Raw genomic sequence first — 13,823 nt, forward strand, 5'->3', positions numbered from 1 at the left:
GTGTATGTATGTATGGATGCAGGAATGGATGGGTAGATAGATAACTACAAGGGTATCTATCTACCTATGTTAAAAAATATATTCAAAAATAAGAGCACAAGATTTATACAAGTTAATACAGATACTGGTTAAATATGTGAGTTGAAGGAAGTCAGAGCTAGATCATCTTTTCATATATTTTATTAGACGTAAGACACTGTTTAAGACTCAGTAAAAAATCTTGTTCAGTAGTGATGAGCATAAATTAAAATGTTTGTATAAACAAATCAATTTAAAATTATAAAAAACACAGTTAAGTATTCTAAGCAGGGTTTATGTAAATAATCTTTGTGGAGGATACGAAAGCACAGACATAACAGCAGGAAATAAATGGAAAAGTAAAACAAAAGACTGGCATGTAAAACTACTCTGATAAAAGGCACCAAATTATTGATATCATTATTTATTGTCACTTCCAACATTCCTTCAGTACAGTAAGTACTGTAAATGAGTCTTGATTTATTAGGGCTTAATGATTTCTGAGCGTGACTACATACACAAGCTTATGAAGAGTAATGCCTCACAGTCGTGTGGGTGTCACAGTTACACCACCAAGTGTTATTTCCGTTACACCAATATAGAAAAGTTCAGGGAAGACCAGCACCCTCTTCAGGTCAACTTCACAATAACTTCAACCAACTTCATCTTTTAAATTCTTTTGATTCCAGATGTAATCCTAAAAATTGATCTTCTGAGGTACATCATAACACTGATACACAACTTAAGCTGCAGGGGATGTCTTCTTCTTTTTTTTTTCCATGATTAAAAACATTAACAAAACTTCATTCAGTGCCACACCTCAGGCCACAGGGGGCCTAATCTAATTATAGCAGTATAGTAATAACCTTTCATGACAAATAAGTCGAGCTACTTCAACACAAGGCCACTTGAGGTTATTGGCAAAAAATATATATATTAGTATACAGCATCCTAACCTATGAACATTATCTTTTGTACTAACTGTCTAACAGCCTGCTGATCCAGGTCCTGGTTTGAACTCCTGGCTGATCCCAAAGTGCAAAACAAAAGCAGCATTTAAAAAAAAAAAAACAAAAAACAAAAACCATACAGTAATTAAATGTTTGCTTTAATGTTGCACTATGGCACAGAAGCTGGTGTCAAACCAAGAACGCTTCACTGTGTGGATCAGTGGTGTCTCCCTCTAGTGGTGACCAGATAGCAGAGAGCCCCCTGTAATGTATCACAGTGTAGTAAAGTAGAAGAAACTGTGTAGAAATATGGCTGTGAAGTGCAGGCAGGTGCCTCAGAAAAACAAATCCATGACGGTGCAGTGAAAATACACACACACACACACACACACACACACACACACACACACACACACACACACAGGAAAAAGCAGTAAATCAATGACTAACAATGTGTGCAGAAAGATAAGGCTCAGAGAGACAGCTGTTTCAGTCATACTACTGTTATAGCTATTCTGTAACACAGATTCCAACATTGGGAATCACTTTTTTATCCAGGTCTTGTTTCTGTAAAGTCTCAGAAAACAGTTTTCATTACATAGCGAGAAACATAGCAAACGGGTTACAGGTCCATGCAAAAATTTCCGCTTGTGATTACACTTAAACTTCCCCAAAATGATAGAAAATGTTTAGTCTTTGATATCTGAATAACTCCTCACTTTGTGTGGCTGAAACATGGGAAATGTCTCACATCTCCTTTGCTTAAAGTTGCAACCTTGTCAGGTACATAATTGCATCCCTTCAGCTTGGGAGCATTCAGCGGACGCCGTGATGGCCAGTTTTGGCTAGTGACCTTTCAAGTGACCACTTAAAACTTCTCTCTAGTTTTGAGAGTGGTGGTGGTGATGGTGGTGGTGGGAACGATGAGAGGGCCGCACGTCGATAATTCGTTGGCGTAAATGGGACATGAACTCAAACATTGTGGCTGCCAGACTCTGGTGGATGAGGTAGCGTGGCAGACGGCCCTGATGAAACAAAAAAAATTGCTTTTTAATATTTGTATTACATTTCATATTCCTTTGTTTTTGATCCTTATCTCACCTATATCTGTTACATTTTGCCTTTTTCTGCAAAATTTCTATTTATACACACACACACCTGTTCAACTGCTCGTTAACACAGATATCTAACCATCAATCACATGGCAGAACTTCAGTGCATTTAGGCACGTAGACATAGTAAAATGCTTATCTGCTGGGATTTTCCCACATAATCATCTCTAGAGTGGTCCAAAAAAGAGGAAATGTGCAGTGAGTGGCAATTCTCTGGGTGAAAATGCCTTGTTCATGTCAGAAGCTAGTGAACTTTTTTTAATCTGGTGGGAAGGAAGGCTAAAAACCAAGATAATGAGACTGGAAAAACATTGCCTGGTCTGATGAGTCATGACTTCTGCCACAATATTCGATTGGTAGAAAAATTCCAGGGTGGTGCTCGGGTAACAATGTGGGTTTAATGTCACTGCTTAAGTAATATTGACCACAGTATAACCATCTTCAGACAGCTGTTCTCAGCATGATAATGTACTATAACACAGACTGGTTTTATATGTGACGCTATCATGTAAAATGGTCCCAAATCTCTGAGGAATGTTTTATGCCATGAAAAATTAAGGCAGTTCGGAAGGCAAAAGGGGGCCCAACCTGCTGCAGTGTCCTGCTACAAAAATAATTTAGAAAACAACTTCTTTCTAATTGTACAAAGGGAAAGAACATCTTGAATATTGTAAAAATAAAGAAAATTCAAGAGTAATTCCACCATGTGTTTTCACACCTTTAAGTCTGTGTTGAGGACCCAGATGAAAGTGCAGATGGATGGGTTACTGCTGGATTTGAGGACCACAAAACCTCCGGGCCCATTTTCTCCTCTGAGACCAGCAGTAAAGCAAAAAAAGACAAAGTTATACAAGTTAAACTAACACAGATGCCCTTTGTCAAACCGATACAATGTTCTAATTTACTGGATCAGTGACAAGGCCAGAGGCAAGGTCTGACCTGACATAGCGATTGCTTGGAGGTTTGGCATCGTGGTTGGTTGCTATGCCAGCAGACAGGTAACAGTCTCGTTTGCGCTCCACTCGGCGAACATTAACAAAGTCCCTGAAGGAAGAAAAATCAATCACCCAATAAACACACTTTATTCAGACCTGAAGAAAAGAAACGATACAGATGGGACAGCAAGAACAGATGACAGAAAGAAAAGTCGGTAGGATGTTGTGCTGATGTACCTTGCGGAGACAACTCCCCCTGCTGCTCCAGCAGATACATCATATGAGACAAGAGTGTTGTCGTCAACTCTCTGAAGGATCTGAGTATAAGACGGGAAGAGATATCAAGCTGTAGCACGCCACAGGATTACAGTGAAAAATGTGCAAAAACAGCAGGAAGACTTCTGACCTGGCAGACAGAAACTGTTTTGTTCCACTGAACCATCTTCTCCGGCTGCAGGATCACCTCCTGATACACAAGCTCAGCAGGACACTGCATGAGGGCCTGAAGAGGAGAAAAAAACAAGGCTGTAAACTAATGTCCAGCATAGCCTACAGTTACAAGAAAAAAATGTCTATAAGACATGACACCTAATTGCTGTCTGCATGTACTTTGGGCTATTTTCTACCCCTTTCTTTGGGGTCCTTAGGGACTAAGTAAAGCGCTATACAAATACAGGCCATTTACCATTTACTTTCTGTTGCAGATGATATGAAAATATCTAAAGCTCTCTTTTCTGTATGGTGCACTTTTTCCCTCCGAAGCAAAGGTCAGAACAGGCCTTACTTCACTAATCTGTAATGGCCTGTCTGACTACTTTCAAAACAGGATCTTGTGTCTGTTTATGACCATTGTCTTGTTGGAAATCCCTATTATGTAATATTTACTTCTACAAAGAGCGTTTTGTTTCAGTGACGGTTGTTCCATGCCAGCGATGCAAATTTTGTCATCGAAAACTATTCAAGAGGTTCTATGTGGAAGTCTACATACCCTCTATATATAATATATAATAAGAACTGTTGCAGCAACTTTTCTTTAGTGTCTGCAGCTATCAATCGACACATCTACAAGACACTTTAATCCTGGCCTTACATCATTCATTTTGCTTTCCATTTTGTTCATACGTATATGGCGTTTTAATGTGCCTATCTAGCTTGGAAGGAAAAGCAAGATTGAAATAAGTCTGCCAGATAAACATCACACTGAAACACAAGAGTAGTGTGTCAAAGAAAAAATAAATTTGAGACTGCTGCAATAATAAATGCACAGTTGTAAACCTTGGAAAACAAAGTCCCTTCAGTTATGAGGTCTCCAATAAAGAGCAAACTTCCTCTGAATTCCTTAATGGGAAGTTGTACACACATGAATCAGCTTTTTCTGTGCAAGGCACCGAGTCTCTGTTGTATCGAATTGGATTTAGCATGCAATTATTGATTATTTCAGCAGCAGAAACTGTGCAAATACAGGCCCATCAGCTGCAAGAGAACTTGATCCATTTGTAGCAGAGTGTTAGGAAGAAGTGTGACAGCTGACGGATTCAGAGCCTGTTCTGCTCTTTACGCTGATATCTATAATAATGGAGTCCAAGGCGATATGAGTTGTATATGTAAAAAGACCAGGGAGGCTTGAAAACATATCTGAATTCACCCTATTAACAAATGCAGCCTATCTAAACATGATGTAGCAGGGCATGTTTGGTGAGATACTGAATACACTAGAAGACTGTTGCACCTTGAGGATGAAAGTCTTTCCATGGAAAGGAACTTCCAGAGTGTAAACTGAGTCGCCCATTTCCTGTCATGGGAGGTGAAAAAAAGACACAGTATTACTGACACTTTCACTTTCATTTGAGTAAAAACAGATATGAATTAATAACGCAGGAATAATAAACTACTAGTAAGACAGGTAATGTAGTTTTCATTGTAATTAAAAGAGCTGATACAGAAATACACCTCCTACAGAGAAAAATGCTGCATTGCTAAAATTAGGTTTCAGTTGGGTGTTGTGGTGCCAACATACCTGTTTGATTACATTCTTACCTTAATAGTGGTTCTATGAGAGTTTAAAGGGATTTGATTGTGGGGCCTTTATTTTCCCCTCAAAAAACAGCTTTTAATATAGTGTGTATACCTGCTCAGGGTGAAAATTAGCTACAGTTCTGAGCAAAAGTCTTGAGCCACCTCTCATTTCTGTATATTTAGCAAGGAAAATTTGAAATGGGTGCAGCGATTTAGTGAAACCAGATGCTTTTACCAAACTGGCAGTGTGGGTTTTTTATCATTATCATGCTGGAAAAAGAAGCCTTTGTCAATCAGATGCCTTTTAGCTTGTATTTCATGTCAAATCGAAATCTGATGGCACTCTTCTAGGTTCATAATTTTAACAAGATCCCTGAGACCACTGGCTGAAATGACAGAGAACTCACTATGTTTCACAGATGGCTGTAGACACTCCCTTTTCTACCTCTCTCCCGACTTCCTCTGTACATACAGTGGGGCAAAAGAGTATTTAGTCAGCCACCGATTGTGCAAGTTCCCCCACTTAAAATGATGACAGAGGTCAGTAATTTGCACCAGAGGTACACTTCAACTGTGAGAGACAGAATGTGAAAAAAAAATCCATGAATTCACATGGTAGGATTTGTAAAGAATTTATTCGTAAATCAGGGTGGAAAATAAGTATTTGGTCACCTCAAACAAGGAAAGTCTCTGGCTCTCACAGACCTGTAACGTCTTCTCTAAGAAGCTTTTCTGTCCCCCACTCGTTACCTGTATGAATGGCACCTGTTTGAACTCATCATCTGTATAAAAGACACCTGTCCACAGCCTCAAACAGTCAGACTCCAAACTCCGCCATGGCCAAGACCAAAGAGCTTTCGAAGGACACCAGGAAAAGTATTGTAGACTTGCACCAGACTGGGAAGAGTGAATCTACAATAGGCAAGCAGCTTGGTGTGAAAAAATCAACTGTGGGAGCAATCATCAGAAAATGGAAGACATACAAGACCACTGATAATCTCCCTCGATCTGGGGCTCCACGCAAGATCTCATCCCGTGGAGTCAAAATGATCATGAGAACGGTGAGCAAAGATCCCAGAACCACACGGGGGGACCTGGTGAATGACCTGCAGAGAGCTGGGACCAAAGTAACAAAGGTCACCATCAGTAACACACTACAACGGCAGGGAATCAAATCCCGCAGTGCCAGACGTGTTCCGCTGCTGAAGCCAGTGCATGTCCAGGCCCGTCTGAAGTTTGCCAGAGAGCACATGGATGATACAGCAGAGGATTGGGAGAATGTCATGTGGTCAGATGAAACCAAAGTAGAACTTTTTGGTATAAACTCAACTCGTCGTGTTTGGAGGAAGAAGAATACTGAGTTGCATCCCAAGAACACCATACCTACTGTGAAGCATGGGGGTGGAAACATCATGCTATGGGGCTGTTTTTCTGCCAAGGGGACAGGACGACTGATCCGTGTTAAGGACAGAATGAATGGGGCCATGTATCGTGAGATTTTGAGCCAAAACCTCCTTCCATCAGTGAGAACTTTGAAGATGAAACGAGGCTGGGTCTTCCAACATGACAATGATCCAAAACACACCGCCCGGGCAACAAAGGAGTGGCTCCGTAAGAAGCATTTGAAAGTCCTGGAGTGGCCTAGCCAGTCTCCAGACCTCAACCCCATAGAAAATCTGTGGCGGGAGTTGAAAGTCCGTGTTGCTCGGCGACAGCCCCAAAACATCACTGCTCTCGAGAAGATCTGCATGGAGGAATGGGCCAAAATACCAGCTACTGTGTGTGCAAACCTGGTAAAGACCTATAGTAAACATTTGACCTCTGTTATTGCCAACAAAGGTTATGTTACAAAGTATTGAGTTGTATTTTTGTTATTGACCAAATACTTATTTTCCACCCTGATTTACGAATAAATTCTTTACAAATCCTACCATGTGGATTCATGGATTTTTTTTTCACATTCTGTCTCTCACAGTTGAAGTGTACCTCTGATGCAAATTACTGACCTCTGTCATCATTTTAAGTGGGGGAACTTGCACAATCGGTGGCTGACTAAATACTTTTTTGCCCCACTGTATTGACGACTATTTGAATAAAAATTTTCAAATTTGGATTCATCACTCCATGGGACTTGTTGCCACTGATGTTCAGTCTAGTTCTTATGTAATATGTCATACCTCGGCATTTTCTCTCTGTGCTCCTTCATTAAAAATGGCTTCCTGACAGCCACCCTTTGACTGAGACAGTTTTGGATGAAACTTTAGTGATCAATTGAAAAGCAAGCTGCATCTCTGAGGTCATGAGTCAGGTCTTTGTTGGATTTTTTTCCTGTTTCTTAAGAACATGACTTTCACATGTTGATCATATGATGTAAACACTTTGTTTTAGGGTTGCCACTTCTTCTTTTGCCTTTTACAAGAAAGTTTTACTCATCGACTGCAAAATATAAAGACACAAGGGATGGTTCAAGACGTTCCCACAGTACTGTAGTAGCTAAATCTGACAAAAGGTATTGCCTATTTTATGAAATCAGTGCTTTTGTGCATCACTTCTCAAATATAAAGAAGAGAAGAAATAAAAAAAAAAAGAAAGAAACAATTAAACTGCTGCTTGAGATGGCTGGCTCCTGTGCTTTAGTCATTTTTTGTAACCTGGCGTGTGTAGGAAACTGCAGGATCAGTATCTTTCAGTATCTCTGTCGGTTATATCTGTGATTCACAGTTCATTGTTGCTTATCAGCTGCCTAAAATAGAAATGAGGCCATTAAAGTACCATCTCTATTGCTGATCGCAAGAACTATAAGGGACACTTTGATAGGCAATTGAATCTTTAAAACCAAAAAAGTAATTAGGTGTCACAGTGAAGACAATAGTATTGATTACAAGTTTTCTATGAGATATGTTTGTGTTAAAACAAAGGCACCCTGAACACTCTGTCTGTCATAAAAAGAATGCACGAGGAAGCAATGAAATCTGCGTCAGTGATATGATCTTTTAGTTATGTAAGCAAACGTCTTAACTGTGCATTCAAACGTGAACAAGACAGGAAAGCTATTCATTCAGTGGATACATCCTGGAGTCATGTACTCACATTGTGTTTTTCAAATTTCCAGTTTTCCTCCTGGGCTAGGATCTGTTCCACCACAGACATTGCCTCATAACCCTGTCTCACATACTCCTTCTCCTGGAATAAGAGTGAGAGGAGTGAGAAACGAAGCAGAAAATCATCATCAGAACAGGAGTCAGTGGGGCTGATTATAAAGAGTATAACAAAAGCTACCTGAGCAGTGATAGCTCTACGCCCAGGACCCTCCTCATCAGGCTCCTCGTCAGAGTCTGCAGACACAAGTTCAAGACCATAACTCAATTTTTGGGTTAAATATGAAATGTACAATCATAATAGAGATAATAAAAAACCCTAACTAAGAAACCACTTGCACAAACATTCACCTGCGACAGATTCAGGTGGAGAGTAGAACTGTCCATCTGAGACAGCGTGAGAGTAAATAGGGGCTCGTTCACAAGCTGCATTCACTGCTGCTACGTATGCTGAGGTAACAAAAGAAAAGAAGTTAAGAATCAGACAGCTTTGTGTAAGCAGCATTTGAACTTATCGGGCACTGTTATCCTACCTCTTTCATCATCAGTCTCCTGAGGGAGAACTTTGAAGTCAAGGAACCAGGTCTCCAACCAGGCGACCACAAACGAGGTGATGGGCAGAACATAGCCAAAAGCATTTTGCTTCTTCAAAATAGAAATCAAAGACTATTTTTACTACTTCGGCTTCTAAAACAGATGAGTGTGCTGCATTTGATGTTGGTTCACTTCCCTAATGTCAAATGTGAAAAGTTTACAAAGCTACATAAACTAATTTTGAACCACTCCAAAAAAAGAAATCACATAAAGTCTTATCAGCTCAGACTGTGAATAACTGCCTTTAAATGCAGAAGTGAAAAAGTGGAAGTGGTTTAAACTGATATGCTTGCAAACCGTTCACATAGACAAATACAGGCTCTGAAAGTGTTAGAGTAGCAAAGAGAGGACACTCACATTCGATATGATAACTTTGACAACGAGGAAGATGGTTGTTACCAGAGTGGTGATCTGAAGAGTTTAAAAAAAATGTTAAATAGCTCATGTCTGGCAAATAACATATAAGACTTTACATTAACTATTCAGTGTGTGTTTAACTGTAACTGAGATGACTTACCGCAATAACCCACCAATGCCTCAACCGAAAACCAGCATAGGCCACTTGAAGACACAGGAAACGAAACAAGGCAAGGAGCTGAGACAAGGAAGAAGAAGCAGAAAAAGAAAATGACCTTTCATTTTAATTACATGTTGACGTTGCAAATGATTTCCCCTTGTGTGTCTATAATGATGCAATCTGCCAACCCAAAAGGAGGAATTACAAGAGCAGGTTACACATAAGTAACTGCTCATTGTGATCAAAGCATGATTAGAATAACGTGGTAATAAATGACCCATCATTTCAACACTGAATGCAAATAAACACAAATTTGGATTGACCCACTTACAGTAATGTCAAAGAAGGATGACTTGAAGTTATAATGGACGACCTCGTTCTCTAAACTATCCCAAAGTGAGTTTGAGATCTGCAGAAGAAGAGGGCAGAGATCACATCAAACCAAGAATTAACCATTAGTTCTGCAACAGCAACAAGAACAGTGAAAGCACACACTCACGTTAAGCTCAATAATCCAGAGAAGGGTGATGAAGAGAAGGTCGAAGGTCACAAAGAGACAGAAAGTGCGCCGCACGTCAGAGATCTTCTTGCGCTCTACAGGTGGTGTCAACAGGTACGGGGATGGGATGGACATCGATGTAGAGTAGGAAGCATTCAGGGAGGCGATGGCGGGGAGGCTGCCCCCGAGCTCCCCATAGGCTCCACCATGCATTCCTGCTGTGACACAGGAAAATCCACCTGCAGCAAAACAGACATAAGTGTGTGGTTGTCATGTTTAGCGCTGCTTCTTCTTCTTCTTCTTCTTCTTCCAGCTGCTCCCTATTGGTCATCAAAGCAGATCGTCTGCCTCCATCTCACCTCCTCTGTCGCGGTTGCCCTCTACATATCCTCTTTCACTACAACCATAAATCTTCTTTGTGGTTTTGCTCTTCTCTTCTAGTCTGCCAGCTCCATATTCAACATCCTTAGTTCAGTATATCCACTATCCATCCTCTGCACATGTCCAAATCCTCTCAGCCTTGCCTCTCTTACTTTGCCTCCAAACCGCTCCACCTGAACTCATTTCTCATCTTGTCCATTCTGGTCACTCCCAACAATAAAATATTAAAATTTTTAACTCTTCCACCTCCACCTACTGTGTTTTTGGGGTTGTTTTTGTTTGGGGTTTTTTTTGGTGAAAACAGCAGACGATAACTAGCCTTCAGTGGAGTCTCGTGATCTCCTTTCACCTCCCTATGGTGAAGACAAACAGCAAGCGTTGCTAGTTTTGCCTTATTTTACAAGAACAAACAGCCTGTGTGTTTGTGTTAAACGATGAGTGTTATATCTGATCTTCCGCCAAAAGCTTTTTAAAATGAACGACTCCAACGTTAATACTGCGTAAAGCATGTGACGTGACTTCTTGAAAGCAAGTCTGTAGTCACGAATCATTAGCTGAGGGACATTTCTGGTGTGACATCAGAGTCTGGGAGAACAATTCCCACGAAGCAGGAAGACAGCGGGTTTTATTACACCACTGAGCCATTATTGAGCCGGAGGTGAGTTTCAATCACCTCTGGACAAACTCCGTAACATCGGTACACGTTGACAGGTAGATGTGATCAAGCATGTCTTATCTATTAACTGAAAGAACATCAATTAAGTTAACAAACCGCTAAAGCGGAGTTTAAAGTCAGGTTAAGATCCCGTGACTCCCCTAGCCTGTTCACTTGTGCCAAAAACAAAACAGCCTGAAGGTCCGGGAGCTAATTCCTGTTAGCAAGCTAACTCAACGCTGTCAAACTGTCAAACACAAGACACGAAGGCAATAATGTCAGGGAACAATAGCTAGACTCAAGTCTTTCTTCTAGAAAAGCACGGACTGGATAATTAAGAGATAACCAATAGCCAATTTTGTTAGCTGCCGCTTAGCTTACACTGTTCGCTTCGATAACAAGTTGGTCTCACTTACGGAGAAACAAATACACTCCTCAAACGTAACAAAACGGGCACGCTAAGCAACACTGCGAAACTGGGCAGAAATCCTTCTTTAAGTATTTCATAAAGAAAACTCAAGGTATTGAACTTACTTGATTTACAGTAGCATCATCGCTTTACGAAGTCTTCCGGGCTGACCTTCCAAAGAAGAAGTATCACAACAAGATGAATCGCTCACCCGCCGGGTGTCACGTGATCACCATCGCAACTCTCTCCCTGCCACCTGCCACACGCTGAAGTTTCACCCTAGGTTTTTGTATTCGTGTGTGTGTTTTTCTTTTTCCCGTCATTTGGCATTTTCAATACACGACCAAGCTATCATATAAAGAGGCATGTTTTTTTTTTATTAGTACTGCTCTTGCCCGTGGTTTTGGCTTTTTGATTTTTAGTGACCATGGGCAAAATCCAGATCGTCTTGTTACTGAAACACTGCATTACACTTTTTATTGATCTTGTATGTCTCTGTATCCAGTCTATAACCATAAGGAATAATATTAGTGGAACACTTTTTGGCATAGACTTTAATGAGTGTGACTACTATATTTTATAACGGACTACCAGTTGGCATGATTATTCCACAATCGGTCGAGCTTGCGACTAATCTGACAATATTATACGCTGAAATGTCACTTGTCAGTTGTGTGAGATTTAAATAGACTCTTGAGTGCCATCGTATGGGCACTTCGCTCATCTGTAACACTGAAAGGTTTAAATGGGCAGAAAACTAATTTTCAGACCAAAACAAACTTACCATTTGGTCGGTAAAAATCTTTATCCTCCTTGAATAACTCTTACACATGCATTCGTGCTAATCTTTATCTAAAAATTGTATTTAGACTGGTGTGCAAATTTGGATTAAAGTTGAATCAACAACTCCGAAACTAATCAAGTGACCAGAGCAGACTCCGTCAAAGGATGCCAGAGAATAACCCGTAACGTATTTCCGGTTTCGTTCGAAATCGAAAGTGGTACTTATTTACGCCAACACGTACACATGCAGCATATGAAATATACAATCGAAACTCACAATACAAAATTAAGTATTTACATTGTTCCTCTTTTACGGTTTAGATGAGATTAATAATGCTGTTTTGCCGTTTAAAAAAAAAATATTGGTATACAATGTAGTTGGACTGTCATATAAAGTTTTAGGTTATCTATCTGGACCTACACTGCCCCTTTTGGTCTTTTATTTAAGACGAATTTGATGTATTTTTTGAAACCTCTTTATAAAATCAATGTTAGTTATAATTATCTCCACTTGCTAATGTAGTATTGCTGGAACAAAAGATGAGGTCTAGTTGGAACATTGAAACAGTATTTGGTAATGCGAGCCTAACTCATTACAATACATGGGATACAAAATATTTCAACCACCAACAACAACAAATGAGCAAGCAAAATGGGTTTGAAACAGCCAGAGAAAATTATAAGGAAGTATTGATTTATGTATTTACTTACTTATTGGTCTTTAACTCCATTAGTTTAAAGCTCAAGTAAGCCAACGTGTAAATAATGAATGGTCTAGTTATTTTTAGCTCTGGCTCATTATTGTTTTCTGCCCTTTGCTTAAGGGGTGGGGAATGCCAACAAATGAAAGAACTGGAGTGCAAATGAATGAAGGAATGACTGAAAGAAATATTTGGCACATACTTTAAGAAGGTGTTGCATGAAGACTATATACCGCAAAAAAATTATATTATTTAAAATAAATTTTTAGATTTAGGAGTTCTTCTTTCTTGTACTGTTTGTTTTAGTAGCTCTTATATCGAAATGAAGGCAATGTGGATAATAATGACCTAACTCTTTTAGTAAAATATAATATAACATCATAAAATAAAATAATAATAGAAAATAAGGCCCAGGACCCAAAAATCGGCCTGGCAATGACTTTAATACACCCCTATTGGACAGCTTTGGAAAACATGAAGGTTATAATTTTGCACTTTTATCTGTATTTTCATAGGTTTTATAGCTTCATCTTTACTAATAAAGACCTCTCCCATGGGCCATTCATGCTACAAAAAAATAAATGACAGAAAAGTTCCTGGGGTTTTTTTTTCATACTCTACTGTAGAAATTTTGAGGATACACAATAACAAATAAAAGGACATGAAAATTAACAAAAGCCTTGTGTTTTATAATTACAGGATTATGAGTCAGCTGCCTGAAGATTTTCCTTAATTTGACACATTTCTTTATTACTATTCAGTTGTACTGAGATTTCTTTTTGTTTCTACAACACCATGTCTTTATCACATAGATAGAGATGTTCTGTGGAAGTTGTTAATTTGTTTCTTATGAGAATGCCACTCCTCTGGCCCAGTTCAGATCAAACTGGGCTCACGGTGTAAAGTGAATTTGACATCCCTGGTGTAATGTAATAATAATGTGGACATTGTTAAAGATAAAAGGAAACTGTTTTGATGAAATAAACTGTGACATTTGTTAAAAAATAAATTGAATGGAGTTTACCCAGCCTGTAAATTGTAAAATAATTAAAAAATTCTGTTAAGCCCATTAGCTTCCCAATTTTACATGAAAGTGAAGTTAAAGTAAAGCTTAAAAAAATAATTATTTTATGAATCAGTCTTCTCTGGGAACCA

At 39.4% G+C, this 13,823-nt stretch overlaps 1 protein-coding gene across 1 annotated transcript; it reads right to left on the bottom strand.

Annotated features, from left to right (window-relative positions):
• Positions 1–162: 162 nt before the first annotated feature.
• On the bottom strand, positions 163–11,387 carry stard3 (StAR related lipid transfer domain containing 3). Its single transcript, XM_080906313.1, has 15 exons — positions 11,310–11,387; positions 9,740–9,978; positions 9,572–9,649; positions 9,241–9,318; positions 9,081–9,134; positions 8,663–8,774; positions 8,481–8,579; positions 8,311–8,366; positions 8,122–8,214; positions 4,745–4,807; positions 3,422–3,517; positions 3,253–3,332; positions 3,020–3,124; positions 2,799–2,892; positions 163–1,993 (listed from the first exon to the last, which is right to left on the bottom strand). Exons 2-15 carry the CDS (start codon positions 9,950–9,952, stop codon positions 1,850–1,852), a joined length of 1,365 nt encoding a protein of 454 aa, XP_080762439.1. The 5' UTR covers positions 9,953–9,978; positions 11,310–11,387; the 3' UTR covers positions 163–1,849.
• Between the last annotated feature and the right edge of the window lie 2,436 nt (positions 11,388–13,823).

Source organism: Rhamphochromis sp. 'chilingali', assembly GCF_963969265.1.
Source record: "Rhamphochromis sp. 'chilingali' genome assembly, chromosome: 15".
NCBI classification, from domain to species: Eukaryota; Metazoa; Chordata; class Actinopteri; order Cichliformes; family Cichlidae; genus Rhamphochromis; species Rhamphochromis sp. 'chilingali'.